The sequence below is a fragment of the Pteropus alecto genome, unplaced genomic scaffold (genome assembly GCF_000325575.1).
Source record: "Pteropus alecto unplaced genomic scaffold, ASM32557v1 scaffold95, whole genome shotgun sequence".
In the NCBI taxonomy this organism is placed as follows: Eukaryota; Metazoa; Chordata; class Mammalia; order Chiroptera; family Pteropodidae; genus Pteropus; species Pteropus alecto.
Window position 1 is genome coordinate 13,903,980 of NW_006441071.1, and position 27,474 is coordinate 13,931,453.

Sequence of the window (27,474 nt, forward strand, 5' to 3'; positions counted from 1 at the left end):
ATACAAAAGAAAAATAAAGAATTTGAATCCCTTCACCGTATACAAAAATTAACTCAAAATGAATAAAAGCATTGATTTAAAAGTATAAAACTCTTGGAAGAAAACAGCGGCTTTAATCTTGTGACCTTAGATTAGGCAATGGTTTCTTAGATATGATACTTAAAGTATAAGCCACTAAAGAAAAAACTGATAAATTGGACTTGATCAAAATTAAAAACTTCTTTGCATCAAAGGATACTCTCAAGAAAGTGAAACATATAGAGCGAGAGAAAATATGGGCAAAGGATTTACATGGACATTTCTCTAAAGAAGATATAAAATGGCCAATAAACACATGAAAAGATGTTAGCCATCATCAGTCATAAGGAAAAAATGCAAATCAAAATCATAATGAGATACCACTTTACACCCATTAGGATGGCAAAATAATAATATGATAAAATGGATAATAACGTGTTGGAGAAGATGTGGAGAAATTGGAAGCCTGATACATTGCTGATTGGAATGTAACATGGTGCAACTGTGGTGGTAAACAGTTTGACAGTTCTCAAAGAATTAAAGGTAAAGTTACTGCATGACCTAGCAATTCCACTCCTATGTATATACCTAAGAAAATTGAAAGCATATGTTAAAACAAAAACTTATACAAGAATGCTCATAGTGTTATAGCAAGAAAAAAGAAAACAACCCAGCTGATCAATAGATGAACTGATGACTGGATAAACAAATAGTGGTATATTTATACACTGGTATATTATTTAGACATAAAAAAGGATGAAATATTAATACATACTATAATAGATGAACATACTGTACTAAGTGAAAAAAGCCAGACACAAAGATTACATGCTACATGATTCCATTTATTTGAAATGTTCAGAATAGGCAAATACATAGAGATAGTAAATTAGTGGTTAGCAGGGGCTAGAAAGAAGGAAGAATAGGGAGTGACTGCTAACAGATATAGGGGTTCATTTTATGTTCTGGAATCATATAGTGATGATGGTTGTACAACCTTGTGAATTAAAAATAACACCAAATTGCACATTGTAAAAAGGCGAATTTTATGGTATGTGAATTACATCTTAAAAAAAAAATCCCAGACTCATTATCATGGTGTGCCAAAGACAGTTTTGATGACTTGAATCCATTTCAGTTCTTATAGCAAGCTTTAATGAGTGCTAGAGACTGGAAAGTTCCCATTGAAGCATGTGGCCCCAGGAGCATTTTCAAAAGCCAGAAATGATGCAGAGGCTTACTTCTAATCATTCTATTGTGAACACATTTGGTTTTTAAATGTATTATGTTTTTTAGTGGCAGAGGCAGCAGATTTCCCAAGATCTGTTCCTTAGTTTCGTGGGTGTTGAGAGCCAGGATGGAAATACCCAATTTGCTGACTGACCTCAATTGTAGCTGAGGGTTTGTGGCACTGGAGCCAGCAGCTGCAGCAGTAGCTTCTAGATTCTCCAATTTCTGATCATGGCAGACATGGTGGCTTCATTGGAGGATCATTTGGTAGGGGTTGCTGTGGGAATCACTCCTTAAAGATCAGCCTGGAAGCTTCTTACAAGGCCTTTTCAATGATTTTCTAAGCTCCTGTTTCTCTGAATCAAATATCTTTTTGTTTAATTTAGCTCAGATGATTTCCGCCTCTTCAACTAAAGCCTGATGGATGAACATGGTTTGTGAGCCTCCTGCCAACTTCATTCTGCTGTCCTTCCTGGCTCCACAGTTTGTGTTCCAGATCCATCAGACTAGTGTCATTTCTGCCACATAGCCAGTTTTTTCATGCCTCTGTGCCTTTGTACCTGCTGTTACTTCTGCTTGGATCATTGCATTCTTACTTCTCTGCCTAGTCATTTTTTAAGCCTCAATTATCATCTGGAAGTGTCATCCGCTGGAGGAATCATCTTCTAGAGGTCTCTTGGAACACTCTCCCTCCTCATCAACTCTGAGCAGGTGCTCTCCCTCTTTACACACTGCCATCATAACACCATGTTATACTGCAACACTACTTATAAGTTGAGACTATGAGTACCTTGAGGGCAGAACTTCTTGCCCTTCTCGGTTACCCTTTTACTTACGTAGCAGAACCTGAAATATTATACCATCTGTCAGTGCTCGCTTTTCAGAATTGAATTTATAATTTTGAACATTCCTACTTTGTGTGTGTGTGTGTGTGTTACATTATGTAAGGACTAAAGACTATCTTGAGAAAGTAAGTTAAAATACCAGAATTACATATAAGGGAAAAGATAATAAATTGGGCCTCTAGTTTTAGGTCCATGATGGAGTACAGTTATTTCTTAATTTAAGTTACCTCTCCAGGGTGATTTAAGGGCTCACTCTGTGAATATGGTAAAATTAGGGCATACCTTAATCTACTTATACAAATGGGAATATCTAATATATTAAGGAGACCTAAGTTAAAATATTTATGTGATTTGATAATTGAATGGTAAACACATTCCAAATTACCATTATTTTTTTCTCTTTATTGTCAACTAATGCTTTAAACTCACAGATATATATTGTGTAATTTTATGAATATAAATATATGTATGTGTACATATATTTTAGGCAAAGTATTTCAAATGTTGCAGATCTACAGTCTGAAGATTGGTCCTCACCAATGTCACAATAAGGGAAACTTTAGATTAGATGTGGGACTGGAAAGAAAGGAGAGAGATTTTTGGCCTGTAGTATTTCAGAAGGTGGCCTTAGTCTGTGAGTGGCCAAACACTGAGAGTGTCTCATCTGTACACAGGTGTCAGGTTCTGGATTTATCAGAAAGAATTAAATAAAGATCGAGTTAAGAAAAACAGGCAGATGGTCAAGTTAGGAAAGCTCACTACTCAAAATATAGCATGGTATTTTAAAATAATACTGGGGAAGATATGCATAAATTTATGAAATTATTCTCATTTCACTGGAAACCTATGTGAAATTTGAGGGAAATATGGGAAGACAGGCACACTACTCATTCTTTGCACTGTACTTACTGAGTTCATTGTCAAATGCATTGTAATAATTCCCTAGACTGCAATTTCAGTGTAGTCTTATACATACATATGATTCATTTTCTGTGCTTTCAATTCAATAAAATACTAAGTGATTATTACTACTTCAAGGCATATGAGATATATGCTATGTTTCTTTTTTTTTTTTGGTAAAAATAACTTTTACTGTTTTTTCTTATTAAAAAACTCTATGCATATAAATTACTGAGAAATCAAAAAAAAAAAAAAATGGAGACAAGCAAGAAGATAACCTGTACTACTACCTACCAGAAAAACAACAACAACAACAACAAAACTGTTAAAGCTTCAATGCCTATGTTTCCAGATACTTTTCTAAGTGTATAATTTTTTCTTATAAAATTAGAATCATACAAAACATTTTATTCTCTTAGAATACAAGAGGAATAGCTATCCATGTTAACATTACTTTTGGCAATTTCATGGTGTCCCTTTATGTGGATTACCATGATCTATTTAATTAATCCCCTATTGCTTGACATTTTAAATTTTCCAATTTTTCAAAAGTACAAGCAGCACTGTGATGAATAGAAATGTAATTAAATCTTTTCACACAATCTTTATTATATTCTAAGTATAAACTCACCAAACTGAAATTACTGGGTCAGAGGGCATGATTATTTTAAAAGCGTTTTATATATATTACCACATAGCTCTCCCCAAATAGTCTACCATTTATATTCTTATCATATGAGTGTTATTTCTCTACATTTTAACCTACATTCACTAAAAAATTGAAAAATAACTTCACAAATTTGATAGACAAAAAATTTGCTTATCTCTTTGTGGCTCTTTGAAGATTATCCTTTTGTTATATATTGCAGCATATTTCTAGTTCGTAATTTGTCTTAAGTTTGTGAGCTTTTAAAGAATAGATTGTCACATGTATTTGGTTCTTCCTTCATGGCTCTCTGGTCCTTTTTATCATCCATGGGAAATGTATACAAATATTCTGCGACCCAAGTTTATATAGCAGTATGCCTATATTTTCTACTTATGATTTAATTTTTCACCATTACATATTCAATCTATGAATTATTTTTTTGGAGGGGGAAGAGGTAAATATTTAACTATTTTTATTCCTCAAATGTTTATCCAATTCTCTCAACACAACTATTGAACAAACCATTCTGACTACACTTATTTGTGCTCTCTAAAGTTAAAAAGTAATTCAAAAATTATGGTTCGTATAGACAATGGAGTATTACTCAGCCATTAAAAAAAAAATGAAATCCTACCATTTGCAATGACATGGATGAACCTAGAGGTTATGCTGAGTGAAATAAGTCAGACAGAGAAAGATAAATACTATATGATTTCGCTTATATGTGGAATCTAAGGAACAAAAAGAGCAAACTAATCAAAAACAGACTCACAAATATAGTGACCAGTTTGGTGATGAACAGAGGGGAGGCGTAGGGGGCTGGGAGAATGGGGTGAAGGGTTAAAGAAGTACAAATTAGTAGTTGATAGATGGTCACGGGGATGGGGGGGATGGGGAGCACGGCAGAGGGAATGCAGTTAGCATTAATATGATGGCTAGGTGGAGGGCCAGGGGAGGGAGGGAGCAACTGGGGGGATCGTTTTATGAACTATATAGCTGTCTAACCAATGTACTGTATATTTGAAACTAAGTAAAAAAGTAATTCAGTTATTTAAAACTTTGCATTGTATTCTATACAAACATGCTGATCTGAATATTTAAGAATCCTGTGACTACAGTAAAAATACAAGTGCTGTATTAAAGTCTGTTAAGGTCTTTTATAAAGGAATTCTTGATTTCTTTATAAAGTGAAGGTGTGGAGTAAAATTATCATTTGACTGCCAGTGAGGGCCTTCTTGGTCCTCTTGTCATCCTTTCTTTAAACCTAATATTTCTTGGAAAATTCCAAGTCAGGATCTGCTGTATTAAATAGCATTGAAAAAATATTTCTTAGTTTCTTCCTAATTGTAAAAGAATATTTAAAATATACTACATTTTAAAATTCTGGATGGTCTTCTATTTAGTAACAACTTTGAAAATTAGAACATAACTGCTTTTTTGCATTTAAAAGATTGATACCATTAAGGAAAACTAGAAATACCTCCTACAATCATTGATTATTATGAAAGCTGGTGTAACAGAGCTGAATTCACTCAATAACTAAATTGTTTTCTTGTTTTTACCTCTGCACAATTGTGATTTTAAGATATATGTAAGTGGTCATTCAGATGACCAAAATACATTTCTCATATATATTTGATCTTCATCCACAATTTCTGGCTCACAACTCCCCAAATTTAGAATTCCCTAAATGTTGAGAGTGATAAAGTGCCTTTTGTTGTGTTAACGAGGTGATTTTTGGAATGCACTGAAGAATGGGGGCTGGTTGTCAAAGGAGCCAATAAAGTGATTAGAGGGTTGGAACTTTCAGTCCCACCCCTTAACCTCGGGGGAGGAACAAGGGGCCTGGAAATTGAATTAATCACCAGTGGTCAAGGATTTAATAAATCATACCTGTCATGAAGCTCTCCATAAAAACCCAAAAGGATAGGGTTTCGGGAGGTTCTGATTTGGTGAACATGTGGAGGTGCTGAGAGAGCAGTATGCTTGTAGAGGGCCTGGAAGCTCCTTGCCCTTTCCCCATACCTTGTCCCTGTGTATCTTCCATCTGGCTGTTCCTGATATTCTTTTATACAAAACTAATAATCTAGTAAGTGAAATGTTTCTCTGAGTTCTGTGAGCTGCTCCAACAAAATAATGGAAGCAAGGAGAGGGTTGTGGGAACCTCTGATCTATAGCCAGAAGTACAACCTGGACTTGCTACTGGCATCTGAAGTGGGGGCGGGGGGAAGTCTCGTAGGACTGAGCCCTCCACCTGTGGATCCAGGTAGATAGTGTGAAAATTGAGTTGAATTCTTGGGCACACTGCTGGTGTCTGGAGAATTATTTGTTGGTGTGGGAATACGCCCTCTCGCCACCCCCGCCGCCACCGCATTGGAATTGGTACTAGGAGCATAGTTTAACTTTTATGTACACAAAAGAGGAAATATGTTATCTATTTTTCCAAGAATAATTGAAACCATCATTAAATTAAGCTTAATTTAGTGGTGTTAGAAATTAATTTTAAATGGGATAGAGATTTAGTCAAAAGTCACATGGTTCTGATAGTATTTTGAAGTCTTGTGTTCACTTCTAGGAATTTTATTTTTCAGATAGCAAATGTGTTGAAAATGTAGGCACATTGCTATAAAGAAATGACTGAATAGAAAGAAAAGGAAATATATAGTGTGACAAAAAATAGGACAGACAGCCATCACTTTGATGTGGATAGAACAATTCTCAAACTCTCTCATTCAGATGAGTCATTCTGGGATCTTGATAAGATATGTACATACTCTGATTCAGAATCAGGATTAGGCCTGAGTCTACATTTCTAACAAGCTGCAGATGATGCTAAGCCTGCTGGTCCATGGAGCTCACTTTGAGCAGCAATAATTTAGAAGAAATTGAGTTCTTTCCAGCTCTACAATTCTAGGCTTCACTAACAGTAAGAGCGTGCTCATTTACTTGGTAAAGAGATACTCCGGGCTTAATTTTTCCAAGCATATTTCCGTTTCAACATGTTAATCATCCACACTAACATCCAGAATCTTGACCTCAAATAAATTACTTAACACTTGAAGTATAATAAGGAAGGTGATAACATGTTCTCAGATTTCTCTAGGCAGAAATAGTAGAACTACAACTGCAACAGAACTTCAGTTGTGCTGAACAATGAAAATACTATTACTGCTCACGCAAGACAGACTTTTGCAGTCTCTTACACTGAATAGAAAAGACCAGTCACCATGGAGTGTCTCTGCAGTACGCTGTACTATACAAGAGCTGCTTCTGATGTGCCAAGAATATTTGATTTGCCTGACCATCCTTTGGTCTGTTCTCTAATGTATGGTAATTATTATTAGTGTGTGCAAGAGGTTGTGTATGTGTGAATATGTGTGTGTGAATTGGCAGATAATTTAAGGTTTTTTGATCAAGTATATTAAGGCACTTGTAACCACCTACAAAGAAAATTCCAACTTTGCAGATTTCTACCTACAAGGAGGTTAATGGAAAATGTTCTAGTCCCAGATCTGCTGTTAACAAACTGTATGGTCTTGGATAAATCACTTTACAACCTGGGCTTCATATTCTCATTTATAAATGAATAAATAGATGAAAGAGCTGGGTAGGATGACCTCTAGTGTCTTTCAAGTCAATAATTTCATAAAAAGAGCTTGGTATAAAACCTATACTTTGGCTTTGAGTCTTGTTTTCATGAAGAACTAATACATTTCACATGTTATGACCAGAGAGCAAGCTTTCTAAATAAAAAAATACTTTTTCTTGATTTCTGATTCTGAAAATCATTTGTAATAGGAGCAACCTCCTTTCTTTTGGCAATAGTCAGTGTAATTTCCATTCCTGCGTAGTTGACTTGTTTTATTCTGGCTGCTTCAGTGATATTCTATTTGATTTGGCATACTGAAGTTTCACCACAATATATCCAAATTTAGAATTGATTTTTCTTTATTCTGGTGGTAACTCCTGCTTCTATTATATGATGATCCATACTTTTCCACAAGTTTTAGCATATTCTCATCCATTATATTTTCAAGTACTATTTCTCCCATGTTCTTTTTTGTTTTCTTGTAGAGCCCTTGATAGATGTTTATTAGATCTTATGTTCTTAGTCTCAACTGATTTCATATTTTGTCTCTGTCTTTCCCTGGTGCACTCCGTAAGATTGCCTGAGATGTATTTTCTGTTCCTTAAATCTTCATTCAGCTGTATTTAATCAGTTTTTAAACTCATCTATTGGTTTAGTTTTTTTTTTAATTTCTAAAAATTTTGTTTCAGTTTCAAATCCACCTATGTTTTCTTTATCTTTCTTGCTCTTTCCTTATTGTGTTTACTTTCTCATGTAACTCTTTCATCATGTAAAAGACACTTTATCACACAACAACAAATTATCTGAAAAGGAAATAAAGGATCCCATTTAAAAAGTTTAATTCTTACAGTTTTTCTTTACATATTTGCCTTTGCTTGTACACTTAAGTCTTCTCCATTGTAATATTTCAGAAATACTTCTTTAATCTGGCTGATTTTGAAAAAGGTTATTCTTTATTTGAGTGTAAAATGTTAGGTAGGAATCTGTATTAATTAGAATTCTATTCAGGTGCGTGTAACAGGAAACTCCAAAATAAGTATCTTAAAAAAGAAAATACACCTTTCTCTCAGATGAAAGAAATCCAGTTATTACCAGTCCAAGCTTAGCTCCGGGAATTCTTTAGGAACCTAGCTTCCTTTCAACTCAGTAGTCTGTCACTCAACACTACTGATATTATTACACAATAGCTACAAGAGCTCCAGTCATCACATCTGCTTTCCAGGCAGCAGAATAAAGGGAGAAAAGGGGTAAATTTCCTCTCATTTAAGAAAGCTTTCTCTCTGTCAATGACACTAAAGTTTTTAAAATGTTTCTCTGCATCATTTGTTTAAAAAGCAATTTTTTACACATTGACTTGAAATGCCCCCTTTATCCAATACTGAATTCTTAGATAACTTTATTTGAGATCTTTCCCGTTACATCCATCCATTTGCTTACTGATGTATCAGTACTGTACAGCTTTCACTTTGAACTTTTAAATTATAATAATACTATATCTAGCCATTTTCTCACTACCACGAACCCCACTATTAAAAAAAAGAAATTCATGGCTTTTTTCATCCATTTACTTTCTTGAAAATAATTTAAAATCATGGGTCAATTTACACACACACACACACATACACACACGGAGAAAATCTTGGAATTATAGGCAACTTCTAGATTTTCCATTTATTTGTTTTTTACACACCCCAACTTTTGTAGTCTGTTCATGTGATGTGATCCTTCATATTTCTTGCCAAGTTTATTTCTAATTGTATAATTTTGTGGCTATTTAAAATAGAATTATACTTTTCATAGTTTGGGAAGGGGGCAGATATATAGAACAATTATTCAGTAACTATATTTTGTAACCAATTTCCTTTCTCAACTCTATAATTAGTGGAAGTTTTAAGTTAATTCTCTTGAATATTTTAGATCTACAATGAAACCACCTCCTTTCTAGTATTTAAACTTCTTGTTTATTTTCATACTTCATTACATTGGCTAGAACTCTTAGAACAATGTCAATTAAGAGATTTGTGCAAACCCTTTGATTGTTCTTATTTGTGACCTTTAAATTAATTTCAAACTTAAGCCCAATATTGACTTTTGGTTCAAAATAAATATTTTTATTGTGATAAATATTTACCCCAGATTGCTAAAAGGTGTGATTTTGTGTGTGTAAAAGCTTTTTTTCCTTGCTCTTTATTTACATCAATTAACTATATTACATATTTATCTTTAACATGTTAATCTGTTATTAACGTTAATGACTAGAAGAGTTGTTAATAGTATAGAATCTAGAGCCAGACTGCCTGGGTTCAGATCCTATCTCCACTGTATAAATGGTATGTAACTGTGGTACTTTTCTTCTTGCTGTCTCGATTACTCACTTGTAAAGTGAGGATTAGAGTAATACCTGCCTCAGGGTTATTGGGAAGATTAGGCGTTAATTCATATAAAGGTCTTAGAACAGTGCCAGGTAAATGGTAAATGTGAGCATTGTTATCATTATTTTTGTTGAACTTGAACTAACCCTATATTGTCATATACTACTATTATGAATAAAAAGCATAGTTATAAAGTTTAAATAATGTTCATAAGGAGATAAAGCTAGTAATTGCTCTAACCAAGATTCAAACTTAGGTTATCCCCATCTTCCTTCCATATTCATAATGGAATTTAATATTTATTTTAGGAGTAAAGTCAAGTTTTATTATTGTATTATATTGACTTTGTAAGTGATTTAGGTAGTATTTCATCTTTTTCTCTGCTTTAGACCAGTTTAAGTAGCATAGAAACTAACTCTCAAATGTTTGATAAAATAGTGTTTATAGATGATCTAGGCTACATCATAATTCTTTTGGAGGAAATTCTACGGTCTTTAAAATTTTTCTCAGAGCCAGGTCAAAGAGTCTTAATCTACACTTAGGGAACCAATGTTTTGTAAATACGTATTTTGTGTAAATAATTGAGCTGGGTATTGCTGGATAAAAATATAGGAATAAAATACCAATCTGAAGGAGTTTACCAGTTAAGGGTTAAATGAGACTGGTTCAAAAAAGAGCATATTAAGAAAGTATGGCAAGAAATTAAGGTAATGAAAGGAGACTATACTTAATTCCTGGGAAGGATGATCCCTGTGGGTTAGAGTGATCTCATACACTGTATGGAGGAGGTGGGGCTTGAAGTAGGCTTTTAAGAGTAGCTAAGATTAAATAGTAAGAGAAGGGGAAGGGGATATATCCACCTGATTTATCTGAAAGCAAGATTTCAGAGCTCATATATTGGGAAATTTTGAAATGCCTTGATCTGTCTTTTACCCTTTTTACTTGTCATAAGGAGCTACGTAGTGCAGAGCAGTGAGAATAGACTTTGAAGCTACACTGAGGTGAGCTTAAGCAAATCCCTCAGTAACTCTGAACCTCAGGTTTCATATTTATAGAATAAGTATAAGGAACCTCACCTCATGCTGCAGCAGTGTGGGACAAATGGGATAAAAGATGTGAAAGTGCTTAACAAAGGTAGCTAGCAGTCTAGTTGTCACATTTCTTTTTGTGTTACTATGGGCAGTGTTGTCAGTCAAAATGGCAATATTAGTTGTGGCAAATCAAAACTTTTTTAAATCCCTTCTGCAATCTCCCAATGTGCATTGACGTATTAACACTCATCACTCTACCTATAAACCATGTGGAACTACTTCTCATTTCCAGATCTGCCATATTCATTCATGATATGTTCATTCACTAACCTTTTACATAGGCTGTTCCCAATGCTTGGAATGACCTTTTCCCCTTCTCTTCTTTTTACTTGGAAAGCTCTTATCTTTATTCCAAGGCTCAAGTCCAGTGTAATGTCTCCTATGAGGGATCTCCTAGACAAAATTTGTGACCTGTTTCTCTGGGGTAAATATTTATCACATGGTATTTGGTTCAAATACCATAGCATTTGAACAGATCTTTTCTTACACTGAGAGGCCTTGGCTACAGCTTATTTAAACTTTGCATCTTCTGCTATTGTCAATTAACAGTACATGGCTCATAGCAGATGCTAATAATGTTAGCTGCATGTACACATATGAATGAATCCCCAAACCAAGGCTTGCTGAAATCTGATTCCACCACATCTACTGCAGGGCAAAACCAAAAATGAATCTCTAGAACACCTTTTGACAACAAAGTTGTTATTTTATACTCTTTCATTGGACACTCCCACTTTTTTGTTGTTATAGCTGGTAAAATCACGTTGAAGCATTTATCCGCTACTGAGTGTATTCAAGAGGATAGTTTATAATCTCTAGAAGCTACAAGGAGAAAGCTGGTGATCTGAGAAAACTCTACCCGGAAAGACTGTAGACACTACAATATTTAGTTACCCAAAAGAGACATTCACAATGAAATTTAAATCTGAGAGGAGTAGCTTATTCAGGGAAAGTAGGAAGACTATATTCCTATGGAGAAATGAGGACGTGAACTATTTTCAATTTCATAGCAACTGGAAAAACAGTTTATAAACCAAAAGATCCAAACCATTTGCCACAGCTGAAAATAAAATCAACTAAAAATAAGTATTTGATTGTCATTTCGATATCTTTAATGCCCTGAGATTTCAATCTCTTAATTTTTATGTAGTTTAGGAAGTGACCGAGATGTCTCTGACTGTATTAATTTCATTGTTTAATAAGTATTATCGGTCATCTATGTGCTGTGCATAGTGCTGGAAACAGTAGACATGTATTTGATAGAAGAGTCAAGATTAAAAAAAGAACAAGATCTACTTCTTCCCCTAAAATTCCTAGTAACCATGGGTTCTCTGGCCCCTAGTCAGTTCTCACCTTGAAAAATTCCCGGGAGAACTGAAGGATTATTCAGACAAGCGTTGCAAATAAATTTGAGGGAGCAGCAGGTTTCTAGAGAAGCTGTTAGAGAAGAGGCATACTCTTTCGTTAAAGGTAGAATGAAATGTTACTTCCTTCTGATTTGATAATATTGGTCACAGAGGTGTTTAAAATTTCATTATGATGTTGGTTTCTGTGTTTATTTTTTCTTCTTTCTGCTGTGATCATGTATGGAGAGAAGAATGAGGAAAAAAGAAAATGGTTAAAAAAATTTTAAGCTGATTCAGAGGCTAGAAAAATGAGCCAAGTTTGTCCTTTTACTTTATTTTTAACAATGGATATGGCAAATAGGCCATACGTGTCTGAACTAGAATGATGCTGATGGTGGTTCCAGTCAAATTAACTATTCATGGTCCCTCCTGTGTACCAGGTCCACCAGAGGAATCAAAGATGAGGATGACACAATTCTTGCCCATGGACAGTCTGACATCTTGCAAAATAAATAAGACTGGGATACAAATGGGAAAATCAACTAAGTACTGTAAGAAAGGTGCAAAGTGCTGTTGGGTTAGTAAGTAAGGGGGATAACATATGCCATTTGGGATGATGCAAGAAAGGTGCCATGGAGTTGGTGGCATTTTAAATGGACATCGATAAATTAGGTAATATTTTTGGTGGTAGAAGGGAGCTTTATCACTTCAGAAGTCCCACTCTTATTCCACATCTCTACTGCCACCATAATTATGAACCTTTTTTGGAGAGCAGCTAATAATTTGGCTGGAGTATAGTATATGTTTAGGCGGTTGGTGGTTAGCTGAGCAGAAGCAGGAAAGGTACCAGGGAGATTTATGGTTCCAGGCAGGACAATCTGCATTTTAATATTCAGTGGGAGACTCTTTGAAGTTCTGAGCAGAGTATTGCAATAACTGCACATGAGCTTCATTGGTTGTAATCTGGCAGCTTAGAACTATGTGAACTCATTTTCAGTTGTAGAGGAGATAGCAGTGGACAGATTGTTGCAGTTGTTCAGTTATGATGTAATGAAACCATAGAATGAGCAAGGTCAAGGGATTCAGGTGAAGAGTTCTTAGACTCAACACCAAAAGATGATCCATGAAATGAAAAATTGATAAATTGGACCTCACTAAATTTTCAAACTTTTGCTCTGTGAAAGATCTGTTAAGAGGATGAAAAGACAAACTACAGAATGAGAGAAAATATTTGCAAACCACATATCTGATAAATGACCAGTATCTAGAATATATGAATAATTTTCAAAACTCAATAGTGAAAAACAAAAGCCATCTAATTTAAAAACATGTAAAAGACATAAACAGGAATTCCCTAAAGAGGATATACAGATGGTAAATAAGCACATTAAAATATGTTCAGCACAATTAGCCATCAAGGAAGTGCAAATTAAACCCACAATGAGATATCACTATACAACTATATCTACAGCAAAAATAATGACAACCCAAAATGTTATCAAGGATGTGGAGAAAATGATTCATTTGTCCATTGTTAATGGGAATATTAAATAGAACAGTCACTCTGGAAAAGAATTTGGTAGTTCCTTGTAAAACTATATGTGCAATTACCATCCTTCTAAAAGTTCAGGAAAATTCACATAAAGGTGAGCAATAGAAAAGTATCGAGGTCAAACATTAGACAGAGTTACTATTAGAAAAAAGGTAGTAGTGGGCAGAATAACATCCCTACCAATAATGAAAGCATGCTAGAAAGACATGCTCCAAAAATATGTCTGTAAGATCAATTAGCAAAACAAATTAAGAAAATTATGTAGAATGTAAAAAAAATAACCTAAATCAGATTAGAAAAATTTAGAAATGAAGTGATAGAATTCAAGAAATTAGAAACAAAATAGTTAAAATAATTTTAGAAATGAAGGCTAAACTAGAAGGAACAAGAACATACATCAAATGAAGGAGAAAAGATGGAAAGTTTTAAAAGGTAAAAGGAAGTATAAAAAAGATAAAAAAGATTCAAAAGAAAGTTACAAACATTAAAGGTAAAGAAGATCCAACACACACATAATAGTCTCTGAAGGAGATATCGGAGCAAAGAAACAACAAATACTAAAATAATAATCGTGAAAATTTTGCTGAAATAAATTGAAAATACACATTGAAAATATAAACTTTATTCCTGAAAATAGTGACCTACAATGACCAGCATAAGATTTCTGGTAAAAATTATTGGCCTTTAAAGAAAGAGAAAAAAATCTTTTGGATATCTAGACAACAGTAGTTAGTATATTACTTGTAAGAGAAATAAAATTAGAATATTATTAGACTTTTTGACGGTAATGCTATGTGCTAGAAGAGAATGGAGTAACATATTAAAGATCCCCAGGGGGGGAAAAAAAAAAAAGATGAGCCAAGAATTTTATATACAGGAAAACTGACCTTCAGAAATAAAAAGACAAAGAGTTATTGGCATGGAAAAATTCAGAGAATATTGTTCCCATGACCCTTCCTAAGGAATCTACTAAACAATTTGTTTCGATGAGCCCTTCTTAAGATTCTGCTAGAGAATGACTTTAGACAACTGAAATGAGTAGGGAGACATGTCCTCAGGACTGGTGGTGAGCATTAAATAGTTATTAAATGAGAGCCAAAAAGAGACAGTATAACTGTGTAATGACTGTGATTGGGCAGTGTAGACTTAGTATAATTGCAAAACAAAGTTTAGAGGAAGGGGATAGCATTCGAAAAAAAAACAACAAACTCAATCAAACCAAATCAAAACGATAAAATAAGCAGACAACTGTTATTCTAAGACTAATATCTTAAAAGCCCCGTTTCCATCTTTCTCTCACAAGATGGCTTCTACCACAATTCTCAACACTAAAACTTCCTCTAATTCCCTTTTGTCCTTTTCCTGCTTATCTTCCCAGTTTCTTCATTTCTCTTGTGCTATTAAATCGGTCCCTTTCAAACTGAATCAATCCATTTTCAGTTTTTCTTCACTACCATTACTCCAGCAAGCAAAAGCCTAGAATCTAATCTTTCAAATAGAAAATTCTCACCAAGTAGAAGAGAGGAAGAAGCTCTGAATGTATCATATATTACTATTTTATATCTCATAGGAAATTATGTTATTATGATCAGTATTGATGCCTAATTTTAATATTACATATCTTAGAGTTCCATAATCTTGTCCTTTTTTCTTCACACTCATTTTCTGTGGTTAACTGTGTCAAAAATAATAACTGCACAGTTGTCTGTATACTTCATTCCATCTATATATGTGCTGCCTAAACAATCATTTTAGTTATTTTTTCCTAGGAAACACATTTCATTTTTTTTTCATTCTCCAAAAGTTTATTGAGCATCTACTATAAACCAGACAATGTGCTTGAAAGATGCTGTTAATAAGACGAAGTAGCTCCTTAACCCAAGGGACTTAGAGACAAGTGTTAAAGGAAAATATTAAATCAAATAATCCTATAAATAAATCATCACAGACTGTGATTCATGCTGTGAAAGAAAAGTTATGACAAGCTGTGAGAGGGGACTTGATATGTTCTCAGACAGTAGGTGAGGAAACATTTCTTAAGTAGACTAATTTTCTATTTCTAGATAGGAAAATATTAAATGAGTCACTTAGCAAAGACTTGGCATAAATGCCATATTATTAGGTCATGAGTGCTCTTTTGTCCAGGAATTTGTTCTAGACCAGGCCTGATATATAACATTCTTGGTCAATTAGTGTAGCTTTCCTGTGGAGATTGAATTTCTTTATTTGCATAGGCTGAAAGGAGAGGAATATGTATGTGGAGAAGAAGAGAATTATTTGTTAATAAAGATGAGGACAATTCTCTTGACCCCTCCTCGTGGCATTTTCCATGTTTTCTTGTCTGCACTTGTAAAATGGGTAGATTCTGGATTTTCTTTGTGCTTTTGGAAGTTTTGTCAGATGAGGCTGAGTTAGTGAATAGAGCAAGGTATCTGGATTTGACATCATTATGATTTTCCTTGAGAGTCCTCCGGGAGAACGAGTGGCTTTCCCTCAAGGAGGGAATAACAAGGCTCTGGGCTTTCCTAAAGCTGACTAAACTTTGTGCACATGAACTTATTCTGCTTATTTCCCTGCGGCCCTCAGCAGATCTGGCCTTGCTCTTTGAAGAAGTAGCAAGGAGTGTCACTGATGAGAGCCAAGTTCAAAAGCACAGTGATAGTAAATACACAGAAGCAGCCAACCTTCTGTGCCACTGAAGAGATGAAATGTTTGGCAGGGGAGTCAGAATGTTCTGGAACTGTATCAAGTTATTATTTCTATAATAATTAGAATAAATAAAACTTTCTATCAAGTTATTATTACTAGTAATAATAGATAGACAAATGCCCTGCACCTTAGTACAGTGTACATTGGAAATGATCTCTACACCACCCCTACTTTTCATCAATGTACTAGCATTTCCTGGTCTTGGATTTATATGTGTTCCTTAGCAATTTTTTAAAATCATATTTCTTCATTTTTCTAATATAAGTTCTTTAAATTTAAAAAGACACATTTCTAGGTTGACAATACACTCTCCCCTAAAATAGCGGCACTTTTATCTTGCTCATATTCATTAACAGAAATCATTTAAAGTGTTTTATGTACTAACATAGTCCAAGGACAGGACAGGTAATCACAAGAAGTTATTACATTAGCAAACAAAAGACATAAGAAAACATTCATTTCCATGAATGGTTTAAAATTTGAGAATTAATATAATGATCATATTGAAAGCAGCAATTCCTAAATGAATATTTTTGAATGAATGAAAAACCAATTAATATCTAATAAATGAAAAAACTTAAAGAATAGTAAAACCCACCAAGAATGAGAATGTGGCAAAATATGTAAGTGATGGTAGTATGCTTTTTGTTTGATTGCTTTTTAACCAAATGAATAGCTTTTTTGTTTTTCCTCATTATAAGAATAAGTAGTCACACAGGAAATTCAAACAAGGCAGAACTTTATAAAGGAAAAAGTAAAAATGACCCCAAATCTCTCTATCCAGAGGAAACCACTGAGAACATTTTGGTGTATATCTTTTTAAACAGCTTTCTACAAAGATAAGCATAATATCAAATAGCTACAATAATATACGTGCTGTTCTGCTACTTGAACATGGAGGTATGGTATTTGATTTAACCAACCGTATATATAAGTGATAGACTCTTAGCTTTACATTTTTTTGCCTCTAGTAAACACCTCTAAGATGCATATCCGTGAATATACATCCATTCACACTTGATAAAACACATCCTGAAAGAAATTATTATGAGTAGAATGTCTAGCAAAGAGTACATAGACTTTACATTTTAAACCATATGAACAGAATACGTTCCAGGAATATACAAATTTACATTCCCAATGATAGCCGCTCACTGTTTATTCACATCTGTTCCAATAGTTGATATTGGCAACATATATTTAAAAATTTTTGATGAGAGAAAAATTTAGATCTCATTTTTATTATATTTTTTTATATTACTGAGATTCATTGTTTTTTCACATTTCTTTTGCTATTGACATTTTTCAAGTCACCAATGGCTTACTGATCTCTCTCTCTCTCTCTCTCTCTTTTTTAAGATATAATGTGATACTTTGAATAAGTCCAGATAAAATTTTCATGATTGTCTCTCCATGGACCATATTTAATGATGCTGTCTTACTAACTTTTTAATAAGGATGCTTGTTTCTTTTTATTTTTTAGAGCTAATCGTATATTGGGGATATTGTCCTTGTTATGTATGTTAAAAACATTTTCCTAGCTTATCATTGCTTTTCAATTTTGTTAAAAGTGTTTAAAAATTTTTTTGCCGTAGGTAGATTTTAAACTTTGAAGTAGATACCGTACTGTCTGGATTTTATGACATGCTTAAAAAGACTTTCCTCACTCATGTTTAAACAGAGGATGGCAGGGTGATGAAGAAAAAAGGTTGTATACCTGGGTAGGCATTTTGCAGTTTATACCCTAATTAAATCACACACACACACACACACACACACACACGCACGCGCGCGCACAAATATCTGAGTTTATCAGGTTAAGGAGAATTGAATCGTAAATTTTGAAGTTTTTTTTATCTATTCTGGGATGGTATGCAGTTAGTACACAAATAAATGCCTTCACTGATTCAAAAAATATTAAGTATCAGATACTGTGTTAAGTTTTAATTTAGAGAAAAAAAGATAATGATCCCCAAAATAAAGTAAAATTGTCCCTGGTCACAGAGAGCTCACAGGATATAATAGTTATGTATGCATAAGGAACCGAAGAAGACTAGGATCCTTATTCCTTCTTCATTCTATCTTATTTTGCTTCAAAACTATAAAAGAAACAATTGGTAAAAGCTAAAAATCCTGATTTCTTGAAAAAAAATTTCTTATGATTTTAAGAAAACATATTGTTTAAAAGAGCCCCAAACTTCCTCCTTTTGCATCTAAATTCATGGCTGCCTCCCTGCAAGGAGACATTGATGCCTCTGAGACACTGACTGGGCTGTAATAACTAAACCTGTAATCACGTTTGATGCCAGGAAAATGTTTTCAAAACATCTGCACTGTTTAACTAGCCAAAACATTTTGTGGAAAATATCTGTGAATGCTTCTATCAGAAGATACTCTACTCGTTCATTTGAAGTAAAGGTTGAAAATATTTGATCATCTTATCTCTTTGTGTGTGTGTTTTGAATGCGTGTGCATGAATGTGCATATGCCCATGTATAAGTGTAATTTTATATACAATTATGTTTTTAGTTTCAATTTAATACACTTACCGTATTTGATTTTGTAAGAGAGACTGGAGGACATTAAAGATAGGTCCTAAGATCTACTTTATAATGAGAGAAAAAATAATAGCCTCTTATTGTTTTTACAGGATTTTAGAAGTCATTTAAACTTTATTCAGTCTTAAAAAAAGCCTGTGCAATAAACATCAATATTTTCATTTTACACAGTGAAAACATGTGACTCTGTGTTGAATAGGTAATTGAAGTTCCTCTGTTAGTATCAAAGATGAAAGCAAAACCTAAGTTCATTGCTTTCTCTACCACACTTCAGGTGCCCCAGTGGTAAAGGCCTGTCTATAACCTGTAAAAGGAGGATCAGTGAATTAGTACCCAGCTATGTGTGGATGAATCTAATGAGACCCTAGCCACTTACCATGGGCCCTGCTTATAGAAACGGCTCCCTTTTTAACACGCTTGTCCGCACAGTGTGGTAGGAGCAACATGAGCTTTGAAGTCAAATTCAGTTCTGGGTTTGAATTCCAGTTCTGCATATTTGGACATATTTGGACCTAGACACTCTGCCTTGTCTTCATCTAGAAACATTGGCAGTGATAATACTTACAATGGAGATTTTTATGATATCTCTGTCACATAGTAGGTACTCAAGAATCACCCATAGGGACATTACCTGGACTCTCCTAGGATGGCATCAAGAATTACAAAATGATTTGGGGACTATAAGTGTTGTGGTCCCTAGACTTAAAGGCAAGAGCCAATAAGTGCCAGTTTTGAGCCTGTTAACCTACCTGCAAAGAACTGATATTTGGACATAGATTCATCTCTTTTTTATCTTTGAACCTCATATTCTCATATGTCCCAGGAGGCATTGTATTAAGAAAAAAGAAATGGGTAGCCTAGAGAACATGAAAAAAACGTAGGAATGGTTCTTTTTACAATGCTCAGAATGGATTTTTCTAATCCTTTTTTTTTTTCACCCTTTATAGCTGATGGCGTCTGTATCTTTAAATGCTTACTCAACAGAGACACTGAATGTTGCCGTGTGGGGAAGGAGTCCATCTTGATTACTCTGGGGTACAACAGTGCTCTGCTGAAGTTCGAGTCTTACGCGGGTAAGTTTTGTGGTTGTCATGACTCTCTGTCTTTTCCAATGATGGATCTCCTGATTAGTGGACTTTTTACTGTTACTGATTGGTTGGCTTTCAGCAGCATGTTTCCTGATGTGAATTTCTGTCGATTAATAAAATGATTTAAAACTGGTTCTTGTGCTAGAGAACAATCAGCCTTTTCCTAGACTACGAGGGCATTTTAATTCTTAGCCCTTTGCTTCTCAGGAGAGGTCACCAAGGATTGTCCAGATCTCCACCACTGTTACTGATTCTCCTTGAAGATTAGGTTCTTGGCAGAAATGTGATTTTAGGTTTCAGTGTCAGTTAGAATGATTTCATTCTGTTTCTGTTTTTGAATCATTTGTCAAACATTTTTAGACTCTGGCAACAGATGTCAAGCAGTAGGGAGGTAAACTAACGTGTCAGTTAAAAGTATTTTAAGAAAGGACTAAAAAGCACGCAGGAAGATTTCCAGCCCGACAAAGAAAATTAGGGCTAACAGTATCCTGGGTCTTCCTTTGATGGTTGATCGTCATTTCTTTAACTTCGATATAAATTGTTCTATCTTACTTATGGTATTAATCTAGACAATGCAAAGTATTAGCAATGGTACAGATTCTCTTCTGGGTAGCCAAAATGTCTAAAGTTGTTTTTTTATTGGTAACTTTTTGGGATAAAGAAGTTAACTTGATTTCTTGTTTCTAAACTTACTCAGAGTGAGGAAGTTGTTTTTATCATATACCTGTTCATCTATTCCTTCTATTTATCCTTCAGTCCATCTTATTTTTATGATGCACTTCAGAGTAAATTATAATAACTAGCACATTTCACCCCTACATACTTCTGTCTGCATTTCATTAACTAAAACTCAAAATTTGTTTATGGTTCTCAGTTTTTCTTTTGTGGTTAAATTTACATACATTAAAATGCACAAGTCTTCAAGAATACCAGCATTCCTAAGAGTTACCTTTTACCCTTCACAGTCACTCCTGTCTCCCATCCTTCCAGAAATAATCAGTTTTTATTTTTGCCCTATAGATTAGCTTTGTTTTTTCTAGGACTTTCTACAAATAAAATCATTCAGTATATAATCTCTTTAATAAGGTCACTCAGCATGTTTCGAGGTTCATCCATGTTGTTACAGGTATTAGAAGTTTGTTCTTTTTTATTACTAACTAATAGTCACAATTCGTTTATCCATTCTCATTTTGATGGACATGGAAACTATTTCCAGGTTTTGGCTATGGTCAAGAAGATGGCTATAAATAGTCTCCTACCAGCTGTTTTGTATACATATATTGTTTTTGCTTTTTTGATGCATACCGAAGAGTAAAACTTGTGGGTCATAGAATAAGTGTATGCTTAGTTTTATAAGAAATAGCCAGATATTTTTCCAAAGTCACTGTACCATTTTATATTCCCATCAATAATAGATGAGAGTTCTGGTTATACCACATCTTTGCCAACATTTGGTCTTTCAGTCTTTTCATTTTCTGCCATCTGGTGGTCTCATAGTGGTTTTAGTTTACATTTTATGATGACTAATGATGTTAAGCACTTTTTTATGTATTTATGAATTCAAACTGTTTGCCTGTAACTAATTGATTGTTTATCTATGGGGTCATTATTCTTTATGTAGGATTCCAGGCATGTATCAGATATGTAAGTTATGGATGTTATCACCTAGTGTGTAGCTTTTTTATTCATTCCATAATTATATCATATGTTAAGCAAAAATTTTTAAATTTGATAAAATCTAGTTTATCATTTTTTTTCTTTTTCTGTTTATTGCATTCTGTGTCCTGCCCTCGAATAGCGGATAATTGATCCTGGATTTCCTTCTAGAAGTTTTATAGCTTTATATTTTTGGTATACAGTCCATCTTAATTATTTTTATATAGTGTGAGGTATGAGGCCAAAGATTATATTTAGACCATATGGATAGACAGTTATTCTAGCCCTGTTTGTTGAAAAGACTTTTGCAAGTCAAATGACTCTATATAGACTTGTTCTATTTTGGAGCTCTCTTTTCTGTTCGATTGATTATCCTTATGACAGTGTCTATTACATTGTCTGAATTACCTTTAAAGTAATGTTTAAGTCTGATAGTTTAAATCTTCCAACTTTGTTTTTTATCAAGATTGTTTTAGATGGTCTTCGTGCTTTCCTTTTATAATTGTTAGTTTCTACAAAAGTGCTTAGTCAAATTGTGATTGGGATTGACCGATTCAAGGAGAATTGCAATTTAACAATATTAAGTCTTTCAGTCATTGAAGATAGCTCATACTATATCACAAGGGACCATTATTAAAATTTCAGAAATTTGAAAGCTTGAAATTAGTGAAGATGGGAGAATTTATGCCCCAGAAATTGATGAACTCCACAGACACCTCTTCTGTGGGGAATCAGCTGTTAAATGTTTATGAACATGCCATTGCTTCCAGTCCAGGAATAGGGTATTTCTCTCCATTTATTTAGGCCTTTAATTTTCCCCAGAAATGTTTTATTATTTTTAATGTAGAGGTCATATACAACTTTTGACAAATTTGTCTCTAATTTTGTTTTTCAATCTATTATAAATAAAAATTTGAAGACACAAATTCTTAATATTAATCTTGGATACTGTCACCTTTTAAATTCATATAATAGTTCTGGTAGTGTAATGTGTCATTTAAGGATGTTATTTCCTTATTGATTTTCTGTTTGGATGATCTGTCCATATCCGATAGTGGGGTATTTAGGTCCCCTACTACAATAGTGTTTTAGTCTGTTTCTCCCTTTAGTTCTGTTAGTAATTGCTTTACATATTTTAGGGCTCCCTGAATGGGAGCATAGATATTAATAAGTGTTATGTCTTCCTGGTGCATGATTCCGTTTATCATTACGAAGTGTCCCTCAGTATCTTTCTTTACCTTTTTATTTTGAAGTCTATTTGTACCACTACTCCTGTTTTTCTCAGAATGCCATTTGCTCGAAATATCATTTTCTTCCCTTTCAATTTGAGTCTATATTTGTATTTGGAGCTGAAATGTGTCTCCTGGAGGCAGCATGTGATTGGGTTTTGGTTTTTGATTCATTCTGCAACTCTGTGCCTTTTTATTGGTGAGTTTAGTCCATTTACATTTAGAGTGATTATTGAAATATGAGGTCTTCTTATAGCCATTTATCTTTTGCTTTCCGGTAACTTGGCGTTTCCATTGCGTCCTTATCCTTGTGTTTCTGTTTTCTTTATTTTCGTTGGCTTTTGTGGGTTTTGCCTCTGGGTCTTCTTGTTTTAGGTTATATACTTTGGTTCTGAATCTTTGGCGTGTAGTTACCATTATGAATATGTAAAGGATAGTTATATATATACAATCGTCCCTTTTCTTCTGCTCATACTTTATCTCCATTCCCCTTTGTGAATTTGGACATTTGAATCCTCCTCCTTTCAGTCATTGTTGCCTCAATTTGTCCTTATGTGTGCTGAACATTCATTGCTATTTTGCTATAGCAAATCTCTTCTTATTTTAAGCACATAATACCCTGTTTGTAGTAAGGGTTGCACTCCTCTGCTTTTATGATCCTGCTAGTCACCTTTCTCCTAATTATGTATTTTTGGGGGGTCATTTTCTTTTAGGTGAGCTGGCCCCTTTCAGTATTTCCTGTAATGCAGGCCTCATAGTGGAGAATTCCCTCAATTTTTATATGTCTGGAAAGTTCTTAATTTCTCCTTCATATCTAAAGGAAAGCTTAGCTGGATACATTATTCTAGGCTGGTAGTTCCTTTCACTTAATCGTGTAAATATTTGATTCCATTCCTTTCTGGCATGTAAAGTTTGTGCTGAGAAGTCCGATGATAATCTAATGGGTTTTCCTTTATAAGTTACCATTTTCTTCTCCATGGCTATCCTGAGACTTCTGTCTTTGTCATTGATTTTTGATAATTTTAATACAATGTGTCTTGGTGAAGGTCTTTTTGGGTTGAGATAATTGGGTGTTCTGTTGACTTCTTCAATTCCAAGCTCCAGCTCATTCCTTAGATTTGAGAAATTCTCATCAACTATTTGTCCGAAAATTCTTTCTAATCACTGCTCCTTTTCCTCCCCTTCGAGAATTCCCATTAATCTTATGTTTCCTCTCCTGATGGTATCAGCTAGTTCTTGTATTTCTCTTTCATTATTTTTTATTCTTTGGTTTCTCTCTTCTTCCTTCTGATTTATTTCTAGATTTCTGTCTTTGATATCACTGATCGAGGGTTGCAGCCTCCTTATTCTGCTCATCTAGTTGGTTTTTCAATTCCTGAAATTGTTGATATGACTCATCTCAGAATTCACCAAGTTTTTTCAGAAGTACCAATTTGAATTCTCTGTCATTGAAATTGCATATTTCCGTGTATGCAAACTTATTTTCTAGAGATTTTTCTCTTTCTTTCTGAGATGCCTTGTCACCTTGGCTGTTCGTTGTGTTTAGTGGAATATTTCTCTGCCTGGGCGTTAATGGAAATGTATTCTGCTTTTTTTCCAGAAAGATTTATTATATAAAGTTCTCTCTTTAGCCTATTTCAAAGAAAGTGCTTTTCTTTTGGTTTCCAGTAGGTGGCATTTAAGCCTCTTGGATCACTGCTTTATATAAAGCCTTAAAAATGCCTTTTTATTTTCTGATAGATATTTAATCATGCTCTCATACTCTCAGTTTCATACCCTCAGTTTTAGTCCCTGTCGGTGTTAGCAACAGTTTCAGTAGTGTTTGTTCAGATTCCCCTGGGGCTCCGTGGTGATTGGTCTTGGAGGGTATGGGGAAGGGGCCCTCTGGGTTGGGGGTTAGGGGTTGCGGCTCAGCCTCGGTTTTGCAACCACGGCCAGTAAAAATCAACTGTTATTTTTCTGCTGACCTGCTTCTCTACCTTCTGCCCTGATGACTGGGCCCCGCTGCCAGCCGTGTGGAGCTCCCAGCACTCCCAGGCAAGGCTGCTCAGGGAAGTCACCTCACCTTCTCCCCTTCCCCTCCTCCTGCAGGGAGCTCTGGCTGCGGGAGGCAGCTTCTTTATTTCTCCCAGTCCACCGCTCGACACCCAGGGTTCTGACCTGTGGTAGCTCTTCCGTGCAGATCCCATGATCAGAAGTGCTGGTGTGCAGTTTGGGTATTTTGTTGAGTTTTAGATGTTCAGCTTATTGTTGTTTCAATGGAAGAAATCTGGGGATGTCTCTCACTCCTCCATGTTTCCAAAGCTAACTCATTTTTACCTTTTAGTATAGTCATTTAACCTATTGCTCATCTAATACACCATCGAGAAAATTTAACTGGACCATCTTACTGATGAGGGAACTGAGATTCCAAGAAAATCAGTCACTTTCTCAAGGTATATAACTGATAAATGACCAAGGATTCCAATCCAGAGCTGCTTGACTCCAAAGCTCACATACTCTTTCCAAACCACCACACAAACTCCCTGGTGACATGCATTTAGTTTTAAGAAAGAAAGAAGCCAGTGAAAGAACAAGGAAGTATTGTGCAGTTAGAAGATTGAATGGAAAACCTTTTTTCTAACGTGTTCACACTTAGTGCTCAAGGAAGCCATACTGGCTAACTCTGCATAGAGTGCATATTTCCACGATATCCATGTTTCAAGCTAGAGGATACTATTAAGAGTTGGTAACAAAAGCCTGAACAGACCTGGTAATTTTATGTTATATAGGGCTCTCAAATTGGGCTGCATTCATTTTGTGGGAAAAAATTTTTCTTTGAGTCTTTAAGTTGTAGTGAAATGGAAATTTTGAGATTCTAATTAGCAAAGACCAAAGATATTGGAATGCATTTCACTCCTTATCACATCCAGTGGCCAGACAGTTTTAATGTACTACCTGCACTGCTTCCAGCCTTCTACATGAAGGAGAGAATATTAAATTGCTTGGATAGTCTATTAAATCCAGAACCAACATGGCTCGGTGTTGGGGGCCAATGACAGGAGTCTATTGATCCTACACAAAGGCCTCTGTAAGTAATATCGGATGACTTATCTGACAAGGACAGAGAGTGAACTGACCCTTTTTATTACATTCCTTGATACAGAGATTTTGGGCTCAGTAATCAAATCTGGAATCAATTCTAAATTGCCTAATTTAGAATACAAATGACTAATAGTCTCTCACTTATTTATACTAATCAAAAAAGCAAGAAGGCAAATTTCTAAATAGGAAGCCCAGAGGTGAGACTAATTCTGATTTCATGAATTCTTCATTGGTTCAGTGTATAACCTGTATTTCAGGAATGGGCAGAAAGACTTTGGCCCACCTTGCTTTAGCATACTGGCTATAATTGATTAGTTTCATTTATTCTGTAAGAAGGAAAAATAATTGATACTAAGTGTTTCAGACTTTGCTTGAGAATTTTCTCAAGGATGCCTCTTAACACCTTCCCTTTTTGGAGTTTGTGTGGCTCTTGATTTCTGCTCAGAGTAAATCCCAGCACCAAACAATTTGCAAGATGTTTGCAAATCGATGGTCCTCCTTGGTTTAATTTAATAATAGCTTTCAAATATCAATGAATGTCCCTGGAGAGTCGGTTGCCTGTCTGGTTTTCCTGGCCCTGGAAGCTAAACAAGCCAAGAAGCTGATCTCTCATTCTGGAGCTGTCAGGCAGGTTGTGATGCGAAGGACCGGAGTCCACAGCTGCAGGAAGGTAGTGGCAAGTCAGTAACAAGCTGTCTGTGACTCGGTGGGTCCCAGATGACCCAGATCCCAGGTGGCAGTGGGATCTTGATTGTCATTTGGCAGCCTGAATGTTGGCAGAAAGCTGTCTACTGGTGTCACTGTCCATTAGATGAGATTGCTGAATTTTTGAGATGTGCTCTGCTTTTTTGGTGTAAGAGGATGTGGCATTTGAAATGTGAGGCTGCTATTTTAGATTTAGAAGTGAGTGAGTGAAAAGCTGCCAATTATCTGTAACTTAGTAAGAAAGAAAATCCAACTTTATCGGGAAGTTGACCTGTATTGATAATTAGGTGGCATCACTGGGAAAGAAATGATCAAATATCCAAATATATCTATGAGGAGTATTTCTTCCTCCCTCCTTTCCTTCTTCAGAAATGTGACTCACTGATCTCCAAGCCTGATCTGATTGTATGTCAGATAATCTCCAGTGACCTATAAGATCTCCATTTAATTTCATTGTACTTAGAAACAGTGGGGATATTTAATAATGACAGATGTCAACAGAGGAAAAGAGTTTTATTTAAATGGACTTAAATGATGATATCTATGACATACTGACTATGTATGTTCTAGATAAGTACAAAGTTTACTTCCTATTCATTCAACAGACCTTTATTGAGAGTCTATTATGTGCCAAGCACTTACTTAGATACAGTACTGAATAGATAGACGTCCTTACAATGTAGCTAACGTTTTAAGAGGACACCGACAATAATAAGTAAATTAAGGTATATAGTGAGTTGTGTGTGATAAGTGCTGAAAAGAAAACAAGAGAAAGACAGAGAATGACTGGGGATTAAGTGTGTGTACTTTTTGTAGGTAATTCTTGAGGGAAAGCCTCGATGATAAAGTGATA

General features: G+C 34.8%; 1 protein-coding gene across 1 annotated transcript in view; it reads left to right on the top strand.

The window, feature by feature from the left end:
• LOC102887693 (histone-arginine methyltransferase CARM1) overlaps positions 1–27,474 on the top strand; it is a 200,375-nt gene that overhangs the window by 51,943 nt on the left and 120,958 nt on the right. Inside the window, exon 4 of the mRNA XM_015594440.2 lies at positions 19,807–19,932. Coding sequence (XP_015449926.2) covers positions 19,807–19,932 — 126 coding nt within the window. The remainder of the gene's footprint in view (positions 1–19,806; positions 19,933–27,474) is intronic.